Consider the following 15,774-nt stretch of genomic DNA (forward strand, 5'->3'; position numbering starts at 1 on the left):
TTGGGGATTATTGTCAGTGTCCATGAATGTGGTATTTAACATACATAAGACACAAATTAGCATATCATTAATTTCATATAATTTTTTTTTTTGTCATTTTTTTTGCCTTCCCTCAGCTTCTGCTACCCCTGCTCGAACCCCTGCTTCTGACATGCGACTCTTCAAATAATCTTTAATCACCAGGACATTTTTAATTCTCCATTAATAATAATAATAAAAACTGTCCAGCACAAAATGAGCATGTCATTAATTTCAAATATGAATAATCTTCATAATTCTGTGTGTGTGTGGAAATTAGTGTTAGGGCTGATTTGATCAGTTTGACAGGGAAACTGTGTCTGTAGGTTTAATAGGACTTTTATTTTGTATTTTCTTCAACCGAAGAACACATTTGGTCATTTTAAAAGTTCATAATTTCATGATTTTATGTATAAGGTGTTAAAAAATAGGGGTTAAAAAATACAACAAATTTTAACTAAGACATTTCACCACACAAACTTGCTTAAATATGCATATCTGAGCGAAATATGAGCAATTATTATCTTCCACCTCACTACATTTAGGCCTCAGCCATCACTGCCGTGAACCTTTCTCACGGACCTGGCAACCCGGGCATGCCTGTGCGCTCTACGGTTCCTAGGTGGCGACTTTGGCAACCGAACTGAAACTGAACTGTGATGAAGAAGAAGAGGAAGGAGACGGAGACTAGGAAGAAGAGGCATATGAAGAGAGACTGCTGAGAAAATGTAGGCAGCAGAAATAAACAGCTGTTTAACTGTAGCTGCATTAGCTGACACTGCCTTCCCTCCGCTTCTGCTGCCCGGCCCAGGCAGCGGCTCCCTCTGACATGTGACTCTTATCTCCTACAACCAGGACGTTTTTCACCCTCCATTAAAAGTCTCGGACTTGGCTGCGTGGTTTCTGTGCCAGCCGGTGATTGAGGAGCTCACAGAAGGAGAAGGAGGTGCTGGAGGAGGTGGAGGAGGAGGTGGAGGAGGAGAGCTGGAGGTATGAACCCAGGCTGCGCCGCAAACCCGCTGGTCTGTCTGGGGGTTGACGCTGCGCTGCTAGCCTAGCCTAGCCTAGCTAGCTAACGTAAACGTAGGGCGCCTATCTAGCTAACTTAAACTTAGGGTGCCTATCTAGCTACATAGCTAGCCTTCATTACTCGTTCGGAATTGAGAAATATTGACCTAAAGGCCTTCTGGTGTGGCTCTGTGGGGAAATAAGCTGTTAGCTAGCTAGCTAGCATAGCTAAAACCACAGCGGTAGCGCTAGCTAGGTAGCTAAGCTATCTACTAGCGCTGACTACTGTAGCTAGCTAGCTAACGGTAGCACTAGCTAGCTTTGTTTTTAACAGGTTAATGTGTCGAGAATAACACTTAACGTCGTCTAATCTGATATTTCAGTAGTTTAATATTCATAAGCTGGTGTAAATTGTGTAGTAACGTTCAGTTTGGTCAGTATTGTTGTAGAAGTCCTAACAATTAGGCACAGCTAGCTAGCAGGTTAGCTTAGCTAGATAGCTAGTTCCTTAGCCAACCTGTTTACCTGTTTGTAAACTTGTAGCTAAATCTTCATCTAATTTAAGCCAGATAAGAGAAATGAAGTCTAGCTATAATCTATAATAATATTCTATATAGAGTGCTTCTCATAGTGAGAAAATATGAAATCCCAAATAGGGTTATTAGGTTTGTAAAACCTCACATTTTAAAAGCATATATGTGCCTGAATATAATATCTACATAAAGCTAGCTACATATTGGGTGGAGCACCATCATCATCATCATCATCATCATGCTAGAGAACAGTTCCTCAATGCTGGGGGGCTTTATACCCCTCTAGCCCACACCTGGCATTAGGCAGCATGGTGCCAATAGATTCGTGTTTATCTTCTCCAGAGAGTCCAGAGCACCGGGCTATTGGTGACAGGGTTGTGGGTTCGATACCCAGGCCACTGTTGGGTCCTTGAGCAAGGCCCTTCACCTGCTCTGCTCCCTGGGCGCTGCAGCAGTGGTTGCCCACCACTTCGGGCACGTATGCTCACTGTCACTGTGTGTGTGTGTGTGTGTGTGTTTACTGCACGGAAGACAAGCGTCCAGGCTTTTGTCTGTCCTGCACCAAAGTGGTGGAACGAGCTTCCTCTGGGTGTCCGAACAGCCGAGTCGCTCGCTGTCTTCAAACGCAAACTGAAGACGCACCTCTTCCGAGAGCACTTGGGCGAATAGAGTACTATGGTCGCCTTATTGTATTGTGTTTAGTAAGGTCTAAGCTTAAAGGTATCTTTGAATTATTAGTCTATTCTAACTAGCTAAGGTTTCTTTCTTGGGTAAATAGCAAAGCACTTTGTAAGTCGCTCTGGATAAGAGCGTCTGCTAAATGCCATAAGTGTAAATGTAAATGGATGGGTTAAAGGTGGAGGCCTAATTCCTGAATCTGTGTCTAACTCTAATGGTGAATATGCTTGTCTTGTCTTGTCTTATGTCAGTTACAAGAGAGTGTCAGTCCTGACAGCAGCAGCAGCGGTAAAACGGGGGCGCAGGCCAGTGTATGAGGCTCTAATCTGACAACATCTTCAACTCTGACACTTTTTGGGGATGTGTCTTCCCTTGTCACCAGCCCTCCTATCGGAGATCCACCCAGCTGCAGAATCAACCCTGCTTGATTCCTTTTACTTAGCTGAAGAAATTTCCTCAAAAAGATTGCGGGCCACTGCTGCGAGCCAGGGGTGGGCAGGTCCGGTCTCGGAGGGGGTTGGATTTCTGCACGGTTTTGTGCTTTTCCTGGTCAAGCACACTTAAATCAACTCGCCTGTTAATTGCCAGGACCTGGCTCCTGTTGCTCACCCCTGGCTTAAGCAGTAAGACTGGTTCTAAGTTTTGGTCCATGCTGGTTCTCCAGGACCAGGCTTGAGAATTATAGCCTTAAAACCCCTAAATGCAGAAAGGCTTATTACACACTAGGGTGTATTACTCAGCAACTACAGGGACTTCTGTACAAACTGGTGGTGCTTATCTTTGGTTATAGAAGTTATAAGGGTAATAACACGTTCGGCCTGCCCGCGGGACATAGGCTCTTTAAGGGGTTAAGCAATGCTGAGAAGCTTACCAGTTCCCAACCCTTTACATTAGCAGAGGCTAACTAAACTGTACGTGGCTCTCGGGGCAACGTAAAGTACAGCCAGATAGATGACCGGTGTGTTGCGGAAGGACGCGTTTTTCAGACATCAGAAATAATTTGGGGCATGGAGAGCCTTTCTCTGTAATCAGTGCCATTATATCAGAACTAACAGATATGAAACCTCTGTAACCAAGTATTTGTGAGATGTGTGTCTGTGTTACAGCTTAGTCACGTGAAGCCGTCAGATTTCTATGAATCGTCTTATAAAACTGTTCTGTAATAGAAAATTAAAGCCAGTCTTTTCTCTTGGACAGTGTGCGAACTGAAAGCATCATATGTGTCACCTGGAGGATCGAGATAATGGCAGATGACAAGGATGTGCTGCGAGACGTTTGGTTCGGACGGATACCAGCATGCTTCATGCTGTACCCGGACGAGGTCACCGAGAGGGAGGCAGAACCATTTTATGTGAGAACCGTGAACCAACAATGGGTCTAAACTAATTCATGCACAGATTCAAGCATAACATTCTCACACATCCGTACAATCCTTACATAGAAACAGAACTGATAAAACCACCTAAACTATCACTGAGGATGTTCCGTCCCGTCCCGATCCAGGCATATTTTAATGGAGCGGGTATCGGCTAGCTTAATCCCAATCCAGTTCAGATTCTTAGTTTTAACCATGCTGTTCAGAGCTCTGGTGTCCTCAAGGCACCATTAACAGACACTACAGCAGTGGTGTGGAGGTCTCAGAAGGTAAATAAAGGAGTTGAGGTTCTGTAGTGTGGAACTTGAAAACAGAGCATAATATCTGACCCTTTATAAAACTCCCACTGAAACGCTCTGTTTTACCAGCGGGAGAACCGGAGAACCGCTCACCCGCCTACCTCTGTTTATAAACCAGCACTGAAGAGCCCAATCAGGCTGATGCTAACACACACACACACACGCACACACACACAAACTATAGAAACCCCAATCACACACAGCACATTCACCCACTAAACCAGGGATTACACACCAGTAGACCAACAACCCCAGATATCAATCCAGAGTGTGTATCACTACACACACACACACACACACACACACACACATACACACACAGGAAGTGATTATGCTGCAGTGTTGTAAAGGAGCTGGGAGCTGATTGGTCAGGAGGGAGGAGAGTCGACTAAAATAAATAATCAATAAAGTCTGATTATAGAAACTGATACTGAAAATAAAGGGATTTTACTGAACGGATTAATCAGCAGCTCGTCTGATCTAAACTGTGTGAGTATATTATTTAAACAAATGCAAGGGTTCGTTCGGATCGGTACCGGCTGATGCCAAACATTAAGAGACTTGGATCGGATCAGTCGGTAATCTTAAGGGATAAAGAGAGGATGTTTAGTGGTCATGTGAAATTGAATGAAAGCTGCTGTTGGTGCATAAACCACACAAACGTTGTAAATGGGGAAAGTCACATGTAGGATTTAGGCTCTTTAGTAATGAATCCAATAGGAAACCAGTTCATTTCATATGAATGGTTTAGGCCTAGTCTTTCAGTGATCGTTAGTCGCAATGTTTCTCTGACTTGCTTTTGCTTTAGATTTGTCAACTGTTATAGTTTGAGCTATATTACATCATGATTTCTGCTTCCATTTCTTCAGCTCCTCCTTCCAAGGGTCAGCTATTTGACGCTGGTGACCGACAAGGTTAAGAAGCACTTTTTGAAAGTGGTGAAGGCAGAGGATGTCGAGGAGATGTGGTTTGAATATGAAGGGACGCCTCTTAAATGGTAAGTGACTGCACAATTTTCGACTTGCTGGAAAGTATTTTGTATGATCTTTATTTTTGTTTGTTTCTACGTGTGTCCCTCTAATAGTCCACGCAGAACAAAACCAGCTACAAATGACTTTGAGAAACATTCAAAAAATTGATGATCAAGTCTTAAAAACCCTTACATGCATTTTATGTGAAACAAAGAGTTTTGAGGTGGATCTGGTACTGACGTCCCGATCAAGCCCCCCCCCCGATCTAATCCTTGTCTCTTAATGCTGAGTATCAGCTGATACTGATCAGATCTTTGAGTTTGTATAAATAATCCAGCTCCACAGTTTAGATCAGACGAGCTGCTGATTAATTGGTTCTGTAAAATCCTTTATTTTCAGTATCAGTTTCTATAATCAGACTTTCTGGACTGATTGATTTAGTTTAGTCGAGACTTTTCTGAGTGACTGTTTTAATATCTTATAATCCAGTCTGACTCTCCTCCCTGACCAATCAGCTCTTTTAACACACTGCAGTCAAAATCACTTGTGGCAGTAATATGCGTTAATGGTGCCTTGAGGCCACCAGATGGCGCTCTGAACACACATGATTAAAGCAAAGACCAGAAACTGGATTAGGACTCAAATGGCCAAAACCCTAATCTTTTGAAATATGCCTGGATGTTGTTTTAAAGCATGATAACATTGTTTATTTACTTTATAAATGACTTGCTTAATTTAACTAAATTAAAATGAATTAAACTGGGTAGGCTACACTTTTGTCAGGCTATGTGTGTGTATATCTACGTGTGTGTGTGTGTGTGTGTGTGTATATATATATATATATATATATATATATATATATATATATATATATATATTACACCTTTACTAAGTTGTAAGTAAATATTCTTTTACTAAGCTAAGCATTTTCTCAGTATGGAAATTCTTCTACAGCAGAACTAGAATGTGAATACAGTTGAAATGAGGAAGGAGCCTGGGGAATTTAATTGAAAACCTGATCTGCAGATTTAGAGCTGGACTTTGCTTCATTTTAATACTTAAATAAAGTACAATAGGATAAAACTTCTACTAAAACATATTGAACTGCTGAGGATTAATGAATTATCTAACTGTATTAGGGAAACATTACATGTAGGTGCAGAAAGGGCTGAGCAGTGCGTAGGCTGCTGGAAAACTTCAGTTTACTGAAGATTTTGAATCATATTTTATGGCACATGGCTCACTGTTGTGACAAGTCGTGTCATCCTCAGGATTAATACAGTTCCTAAAAACTACCACTAGGTGGCGGTGCAAGCTAAGCCTAATGATCGAACTCTAACAGTGCCTGGAGAAGCCTGCAGCTGTATGTGTTCATTGTAGATTGTTCATGTTATTTATTTATTTATTTGTATTTTTTTTAAGGCACTACCCCATCGGAGTGTTGTTTGACCTACACGCCTCAAATACTGCTCTCCCCTGGAGTGTCACTGTGCACTTTAAGGTATGTGGACTAATTTGTTAATTCATTAAGTGGCTTCGTCTTTGATCACAGCTTTAAAACAGGATTTGTTTTGCAGACTTTTCCTGAGAGAGACCTTCTCCACTGCTCCTCCAGCTCTGTGATCGAGGCCCATTTCATGTCCAGCATTAAAGAAGCAGATGCACTTAAACACAAGGGCCAGGTCATCAACGACATGCAGAAGAAAGATCACAAGCAGCTGTGGATGGGCCTGCAGAACGGTAAGGGTCACCTGACTGCAGGAGGAAGTAGCTTAGTTCTGGGGCTGATTTAGGGCTTAAGGAATAGGATACCATGATCCTTAAAAACATTTTCATGAAATTTGGCAGCTGTGGTCTATCATGTGGTGCCAGATTTACAAACTGCTCTCAAAAACTGCACTGAATTCACTAAACATGGGATTTTCCTTCCCCGACTTGCTTGTTTTTAGAGTTTACCCACTTAACTACTTGATGGGATTCCAAAAGAATCTAAGTGTATGTACCGGCAGACCTATGGCAACGTCCACCAGCGCAATATTGCTTTGAGACTTGACCAATAAATATAGTAGTACATACACTAGATGTCCAAATGTTTGTGGACACCCCTTTAATTGAACGCATTCAGCTACTTCAAGTTGCACCCATTGCTGATTGACACAGGCATGCAAATGCACACACAGCTTGTGTAGTCCCTGTAGAGAAGTAAACAAAAAAACAGGCCCAGAGCTCCCAAATAAACAAAGGCTTTTACGTCCATAATAACGTTACCGCTGTAATAACATTTGTAACAAAAAAATTACAAACACCGCCATAATAATTGTAACAATTACGTAATTCCAGTCATAAGATTTGTAACATTTGCATAATTCCTGCCATAATATTTGAAAGAATCACTGCCATAAGATTTGTTACAATTATGTAACAATTACTGCTAAACCATGTGTAACAACTACATAATAACAATTCCTGCCATAATAACATTTATAACAATTACATAACTATTTCTGCCGTGTTAGCATTTGTAACAATTACAAAACAATTTCTGCCATAACATTTATAACAATTATGTAATAACACTCTCTGCTGTAACATTTGTAACAATTACAAAAACAAATTTATGCCATAACATTCATAACAATTACAGAAAAACAATTTCTGCCATAACATTTATAACAATTGCATAATAACACTTTTTGCTGTAACATTTGTAACAATTACAAAACACTTTCTGCCATAATAACATTTGTAACAGTTATTGTAACAGGAATTATTATTCCATAACATTTAAACCAGTTACATATCAATTCCTGCCATTATAACATTTGTAAGAATTACTGCCATAAAAACACATAACAACTACATAATAACAATTACATCAAAATTACTGCCATAATATGTGTAACATTTACAGAAAAGTTCCTGCCATAACATCTGTAACTATTACATAATCCCTGTTATAATAACATTTTTAACAACTACATAACAGTCCTTGCCATAATAACATTTGTAACTATTACATAATTCCTGTTATAATAACATTTAAATCAATTACATAATTCCTGCCATAATAACATTTGTAAGAATTACTGATATAAAAACAATTGTCACAGTTTTGTCACACATTGTCACATAATTACTGCAATAACATGTGTAACAACTACATAATAACAGTTCCTGCCATTTGTGTTAATTCTATAATAACGGTTCCCATCATAATAACATTGGTACCAAATACACAATAAATGCTGCCATAACATTTGTAACGGTGACCTAATACCATTTCCAAGTTGGAAGAGAAACTCTGTGCATGCTGACACTAAAATATGAAATATTACAATATTGATTTTTGGAATTGGGGCGTCCCATTACCAGCAGTACCCCAGTGAGGATTCTGACTGGATGCTGACTGGTGTACGTTCAGCAGCCTCTCAGTCATTCAGTCCGTCCAGCAAGCATTAACGCCACTGATGGCCCAGCTGCTGGCGTTCAGCACAAGTCACGCACTCTGCACGAGGCCGAGGTTTGCTCTTTAGTGCAGAGAGTGTTTTTAAGCTAGAAACGAGGAAACCAGAAGGCGTGCACAGCTGAAACTCCAATGTGAGAGTGAGGCAGCTGAAGCGAGAAAACAGAAAAGTCTTCGTTTCTAATTAAAGGTGAAAATGAAAAGCCGTGAGGAGAAGACGAGCGACAGCTTTGAATACTCAGTTTCAGTATCCAACTGTCTGCATGACGGCGAGGCTGAGGGAGCCCGCGGTGTTGACCCTGTGGAGGTGGAGGTCAGGGTGGGGTAGGGTGGGGGAGCCAGAGAGAAAGTAACAGTTGTTTGGTCCTGAATTCTGACACCCTGGAGATGCTGTGATCTTTGCTGCACAAATCTCAGAGCTCCGTCTCTGATCTACTTCCTGCACTAACCGAATGCTTTAGCAGTTTGACAAGTGCACGAGTGATAAACAACATGCATGTTTCTGGAGACACACGTTCAGATGTAATGGAACTTGATGGCCCGGTAGTGAACACCACAGAGTTTTGTGCCAGTATGAATAGTGTCAGTAGAGCAGAGCGAGTATTACAAGAAATAAGAACCGGAGTTTTTGACATTTGGGTCGAGTGCTTTCCACTGTGGAGGTTTCCATTACTGTAGTTTATACACAGCTGTTCAAAGATTTAAGGTTATTTGTCATAGTAGTTTGGTTATTTTAGATGGGTTGTACTTGTTTTGGGAGCAAAAAACATAATTGATCAATTCTACACTGTAATTCTGTCAGGGTTTATAATTGGATGCAGAATTTTGACTTTGATAACTCTATTTTATTATTTTTTTAGTTTAAGATCCCATTGTTTGTTCAATAATGACTAATTTGGACATCACTAAATGATTAATTTTCATCTAAACTGTTTCTTTATTTTATTTTAGCTGTTTTTTTAATCTATACAGTGAGTCCAAGAAGTATTTGATCCCTTGCTGATTTTCTTCGTTGGCCCACTAATAAAGACATGATCATTCTATACTTTTAATGGTAGATGTATTCTTACATGGAGAGACAGAATATTAAAAAGAAAATCCAGAAAATAAATCTAAGGAATATATATTAATTGATTTGTATTTCATGGAGTGAAATAAGTATTTGATCCCTTAGTATTCATTAGCAGTTCTGGCTTTTACAGACCAGTTAGACACTCCCAATCAACTTGTTACCTGACCTGAAGCCACCTGTTCTCACTAATCACTTGTGTGAAAAACACCTGTCCACAGAATCAGACAGATCACACAGATTTCAAGTCTCCAACATGGGTAAAACCAAAGAGCTGTCACAGGACCTCAGAGTCAGAATTGTTGACCTTCACAAAGCTGGAATGGGCTACAAAAAGATTAGTAAGGTGTTGGATGTGAAAGTAACAACTATTGGTGCAATTATCAGAAAGTTTAAAGAGTATAACATGACAATCAACAGACCTCGGCCCGGTGCTCCAAAGAAGATTTCGCCTCGTGGGGTGGCAATGATGCTGAGAACAGTCAGAAATCGTCCTGCAACCACTCGGCAGGAGTTAGCAAATGACCTGAAGGCAGCTGGGACCACAGTTTGCAAGGAAACAATTGGCAACACTTTGCGCAACAATGGATTCACATCCTGCAGTGCCCGAAAGGTACCCCTGCTGAAGAGAGCACATGTGGAGGCACGCCTCAAGTATGCCAATGATCATTTGAAAGATGAACCAAGTTATTGGGAGAAGGTTTTGTGGTCAGACGAGACCAAAATTGAACTTTTTGGCCTCAACTCCACCCGCCATGTGTGGAGGAAGAAAAATGCTGCCTATGACCCCAAGAACACTGTGCCCACCGTCAAGCATGGAGGTGGAAGCATAATGTTTTGGGGGTGTTTCTCTGCCAAGGGTACAGGGCTACTTCACCGCATCACTGGGAAGATGGATGGAGCCATGTACCGCACAATCCTGAGGGACAACCTCCTCCCCTCTGCCAGGGATCTGAAAATGGGCCGTGGTTGGGTCTTCCAACATGATAACGACCCTAAACATACAGCAAAGGCAACAAAGGATTGGCTCAAGAAAAATCACATTAAGGTCATGGAGTGGCCCAGCCAGTCGCCAGACCTCAATCCGATCGAAAATCTATGGAGGGAGCTGAAGGTCAGAGTTGCCAAGCGACAGCCCACCAACCTTCATGATTTAGAGAGGATCTGCAAAGAAGAGTGGGCCAAAATTCCCCCTGGTGTGTGTGCTAAACTTGTGGTTAACTACAACAAACGTCTCACCGCTGTGCTTGCAAACAAAGGCTTTGCCACTAAGTATTGAGTGTGTTTGGCAAGAGGGATCAAATACTTATTTTCCTCATTGAAATACAAATTAATTAAAATATATTCTTTAAAATTATATTCTGGATTTTTGTCTTGATATTCTGTCTCTCCATGTTAGAATATATCTACCATTAAAAGTGCAGAAGGATAGTGTCTTTATTAGTGGGCAAACAAAGAAAATCAGCAAGGGATCAAATACTTCTTGGACTCACTGTATTTACCAGAGAGAGAGAGAGAGAGATATTCAGAGCGAAGCTTGCTCAACCTTTTAAGAATAATCTTTCCGCTAATTTGCTTTGCTGAAAGTTCGTGTAGTTATACGAAGTACAAATGAACTTTGTATCTAACTGACGGCACTGACTGGGTCTCCTCACTCACTTGTCTCTTTTCTGCAGACAAATTCGACCAGTTTTGGGCCATGAACCGCAAACTGATGGAGTATCCAACTGAAGAAGGCGGCTTCCGCTACATTCCTTTCAGGATATATCAGGTATTGGAAAGTTTGGATGCCTTTTATGAATGATTAGCACGGGATGTACGCACAGCAGTAAATGAATTGGCAGTAGAGGGGGTCGTAGTCGGAATTTGGTTCTGTTGGCATGAACGGATGACTTTTATTGAAGAGGAGGGGAATCTTGTAACTTGCGCACTTGGGATTAGTCGTCCTAACACAGCTTAAGCTTGTTCCTAAAGTACACTTTAGATGAAGTTTGGCTATAAATGAAATGGTTTCGTCCAGTGGTGGATTCAGCATGTTTAAAATGCTGGTCTCTGACATTTTTAAATATTAGGTTTTGTTTGTACTTAATTCCTTTAGTGTATTTGATTATCTAAATAATGCGAGTTTATTCATTTAAGAGTTTCACAACAGTAGAAGGCTTTCAAATAGCCTTTGAAATATCTAATTTTGGTACTTTGTCTTTCAAATTATTAATAATTACAAATTATAACAAATTATTGTCTTTCAAAAATGACTTGCCCTGCATGTGGTAGCAGTTTTCTTGACAATTGAAAAGTTTACTAACCTTTTGATCAAGTATTGTGAATATTTAAATAAGTGCTGATATCATGCAAGTTACACATGTCGCAGATTTATTTCTCCTTTATTTAAATATTTTCTTTGCATTTACATCTTCAGACTTGGAATTCACACTCTGTCAAGTGATATTTTATTGATTTTCTAAGTTGACATAAAAGTTTGTTTCTTTGCAGGAAACAAACTTGAACAATGTTCTGCACATTTTAGAGCAGAAAACATTTTGTAATGTGACCCAACATTTTCATAAGACATTTATGGTTGGTTAAAAGAAATTGCATTTAATTCATTACAATTAACTACATTAATTTACATGATATTGTTATTATTATTTAATGATTTAATGAATTTAAATAATAGAATCTAACCCAGTTGGTCATTGGTCAAGTATTAGTTGTATTCTCTGAGCTCTCTACCATGTGGGTCTTCATAGATATATATATAGCTGCTGTCCAAACATAAATCTCCATTTTTAGGTTCTCTGCCATTTGAACCTTGTAGCTGCTTCTGTACCCTGTGAAAATAATTCTGGATGAATAGATCAATATAAATCTAATTCCTATTACTTGGAATAAATTCTTATTTTACTTTAATTTTGACTATAAATATATATTATTTATACAAATTAACTATATATAAATAATAAACTGTACTTGGTAAACTATGTTAAGGTTTACCATGTATGCTAGTTTTTGCTATCTCTTTTAAATGCACTGTAGGTGGAAAATATTGCTTAACCATAATGTTTATTTTTGACTGTAATTGAAAATGTAAATGTAAATTTTGATGACATCTTTGAAACCTGAGCAGTTCTATAGAAGTGCTCACTGCTGGCCAGCAGATGCAGTTTCCTTTGTGCGGGTTTGCTCGCTCGTACAGCGTGTTTTGAAAGTTGTGCTTCGTTAAAGTTACAAAGTCATTTTGCCATCCAGCGTTTGTGTGATGGTGAAACCGAGTTCAGGTCTTAGGTTTATGAGAAATGTATGCAGTTTGCACGCCATGGAACACTTTTTTTTAGCATTTAGTAAACTTCCTGTTTATCGATTAGGAACTTTGCCAGTAAGTTCTGGTGTTTTAATTAGGCTAAGCTCAAAAATGAGCAGCAGTCCAGATACAGTGTCTTTACTGTGAGACGCTTCATATTTACCGTTTATTTACCTTTAGGCTCTGCTTGTACCTGCCAGAAGCCAAAAATTTACGACAGATGTAAAGATAAAGGGGTGGAGGGGCTCAACATGGAGTGTGCTGTGAAGTGTTTAACACAATGGTATTTGGCCAGCTTACAGCCCTTAAATTTCCTAAAATGCTGGAGGCATAATGGCAGAAAGGGAAAATTACACTGTGCCGGATCCCATCAGACATGACTACGGCGTTTGCTCAGTGGTGATTGGCAATGAGTAAGTTTAGTGGAAGCTGACTCTAATCTGTTTGGGGTGATGCATGTTTACACACGCCAAAAAAGCCCGTAAACTAGCTAATACTAATTAGTTACACTTGTAGCTTTTTTTGTTTTGTTTTGTTTGTGTTGCTGTTTCCGATATTCTTAAACGCTGCGTCAGTAAAACTGTATCGCAAAACTTAATTGATACGTTCTTGTAGTAAACTGGATTTATTTCCTGCATGAATGAATTGTACTTTCCCCAACTGTCCTAATTGATTTTCAACGCCTTGTGACTGCTTCCCATTGTGGCGCAAGGTCCGCTGCCTGTTCCGAGCCGAAAGAGTTGGACTTGATCTGAAAAGGTCACAAAGGGACTAGATTTACTGGAACGTTGGGATACTTAATCCTTCTGGAAAACTCTTGACGTCACATGTAAACAACCTGCGTGCTCAACTTCAGTAGCGCAGCATTAAGCCAGCAGCTAACTGGCTGCCTGTCTACGCAGACATTAGCAGACGTGCGACAGACGACTTAATGGCCACAAGATATTGTTCATTTCAACAATAAAAAAGCCCTAAAAATGTGAATTTGAATATTTAATGTATTGTCAATAAGACAGGCATGTATTTGGCAGGCAGTATTTGGTCTGCTCATTTGCTTTACAGTGCAATATATATATATATATATATATATATAATACAAAAATCCTATCCAAACACACTATATATACTGTTGGTGCAAGACATGACAACCGTTAGTTGTCTTACTAGTAGTTATTCACCATTAGTGTTGGACTTTTGGCATCCGTGCACACGCACCCACCCACCCACACCAGTGAAACACACATAGTGACTTAGCACACATGCCCAGAGCAGTGGGCAGCCATTGTTGCGGTGCCCAGGGTGAAGGGGCTTGCTTAAGGGCCATTGAACCCACAACCCTGTCATCAATAGCCCGGAGCTATATATCGATATCTGCCTGTGTGTCTATCTGTATATCTACAAAGAGGCCACAGTGAAGTTCTGCAGAGAGGCCAAAGTTGTATTTTGGATACTGCAGGGCGTGCTGTAGCAAAGTGAGGAGATTTCTCTCTCCACATTTGTTTTTTTTTATGATTATTAAGTTCATATAACCTGCATTTTTGCTGATTTTCAGTTTTGGATATGATGTGAATCTGGCAGCTGTTCTTTACATGTTATTATAATGTCATGATAAAAGGACCAATAGAAATGCTTTAAAATGAACTTTTACAACTTTTACTTATGATCTTTTTACGTTGACTTCCATTGAAAGTCAAGCCCCCCTCTTCATTTTAATAAATATTTTGGAGATACAAGGATTTTTGCATGCCAGTGGCCAGCTGTCTGTAGGTGTTTGTGGTTTTGATTATGAAGCTAGATTAGACAGTTGGGTATGATGACTGAATTTAGTTTTTCTAGCCAGAACGCATTGAAATAATCAAAAATAGACTTGGAGTGCACACAGCCAGTCAAGACAACTAGTGATTACTGTAAAACTGTAAAACACAGTACTTGACTATATACTGTTGTTTACTGTTTGTTTACAGACTTTAAAATCAGTTATTCAGTGTTGTACACGTATTTACAAAACCCAATATTTACTCTGACAGGATCATCACAATTTATCAGGAGAATGCTCACAGGTCCCTTATACTGCCCATCTCTCATTGGGACACCCGTAAAAAAAAAAAAAAAAAGGCTGAACTGCCTGTTACTTTTCTCCATACAACACAAGGGGTCAATCCGAGACACGCCCTGCGTCTTTTCACTGCCCGCAGGGTTCGGAGAAAGGCTAGCGATGCCTCGTTGCCATGTGGTCAGCTGCCAGCTTAGGTGTCAGGCGAACTGAAAAGAAAGTGTCGGCGTCCAGAGTATCGCGCTCCTCATCAGTATTAATGGGCCTTTTCAACGATGCCGCCCTCAATAATTGATGGCTGCATTTAAAAATGCATCAAAGTAGCTGTCACTTATCGCACTCTCTCCGCTCCGGCTCCGGGGCTAATCGCACGCGAGTGGCCGCTTCCTTGCCCGGTGAGTCAGCTTTTCTGGTAAACCGATCGGGCGGCGAAGCAGCCTGAGCCACCTTCGCTTCCTGGAGCCTGGCGGTGTTAGTTACAGCTCCGACACTCGAGTCGCCCATGTCACCGGTTTCCTTTTCAGAGCTCGGCGATTGGCCCCTATTGTTCGCCAGGCCTCTCATTTGTCACCCAGGACCCTGATCCGGGAGAATCAGACATGGTCGGTCGCTGACCGCATGCGAAGCCGTGTGAAAAACTGGACCTTGGCCAACACTCGACACCTTGCGCCGATTGCCCGCCCGGGGCTATTTACGGCCAGCCTTCTCCGTTTCATGTTGAATGGCATCCAGTGGCAGATATATAGTCTGTAGTCTACAGTCTGGCACAGCTGTCAAAAGAGCAATGCTTGTTGACAGTGCGGTCATTTGTGGGGCTGGCCTGTACAGTGACCGAAAGCCCGTCCTTAGTGCCAGTGCCTTTGGCAATGTGCTTTCATAGTCTGTAGATTAGCTACCACTGCTAACTTAGTGCTCCGAGTTCACAACTTCATGTTCCATCATGGGTGAAGTAGCTTTGGTAGACCAGCATAAACCTTCTTCAGGAACTTATTAGCTAGCTTGCTTA

At 40.7% G+C, this 15,774-nt stretch overlaps 1 protein-coding gene across 1 annotated transcript in view; it reads left to right on the forward strand.

Moving 5' to 3' along the window:
* Nucleotides 1–623: 623 nt before the first annotated feature.
* Nucleotides 624–15,774, forward strand: part of atg5 (ATG5 autophagy related 5 homolog (S. cerevisiae)) — a 32,060-nt gene continuing 16,909 nt past the window's right edge. Inside the window, exons 1-7 of the mRNA XM_072669018.1 lie at nt 624–746; nt 874–1,008; nt 3,435–3,588; nt 4,781–4,908; nt 6,305–6,383; nt 6,460–6,622; nt 11,091–11,185. Coding sequence (XP_072525119.1) covers nt 3,481–3,588; nt 4,781–4,908; nt 6,305–6,383; nt 6,460–6,622; nt 11,091–11,185 — 573 coding nt within the window. The 5' untranslated portion in view covers nt 624–746; nt 874–1,008; nt 3,435–3,480. The remainder of the gene's footprint in view (nt 747–873; nt 1,009–3,434; nt 3,589–4,780; nt 4,909–6,304; nt 6,384–6,459; nt 6,623–11,090; nt 11,186–15,774) is intronic.

Source organism: Salminus brasiliensis, chromosome 23 (genome assembly GCF_030463535.1).
Source record: "Salminus brasiliensis chromosome 23, fSalBra1.hap2, whole genome shotgun sequence".
NCBI lineage: Eukaryota > Metazoa > Chordata > Actinopteri > Characiformes > Bryconidae > Salminus > Salminus brasiliensis.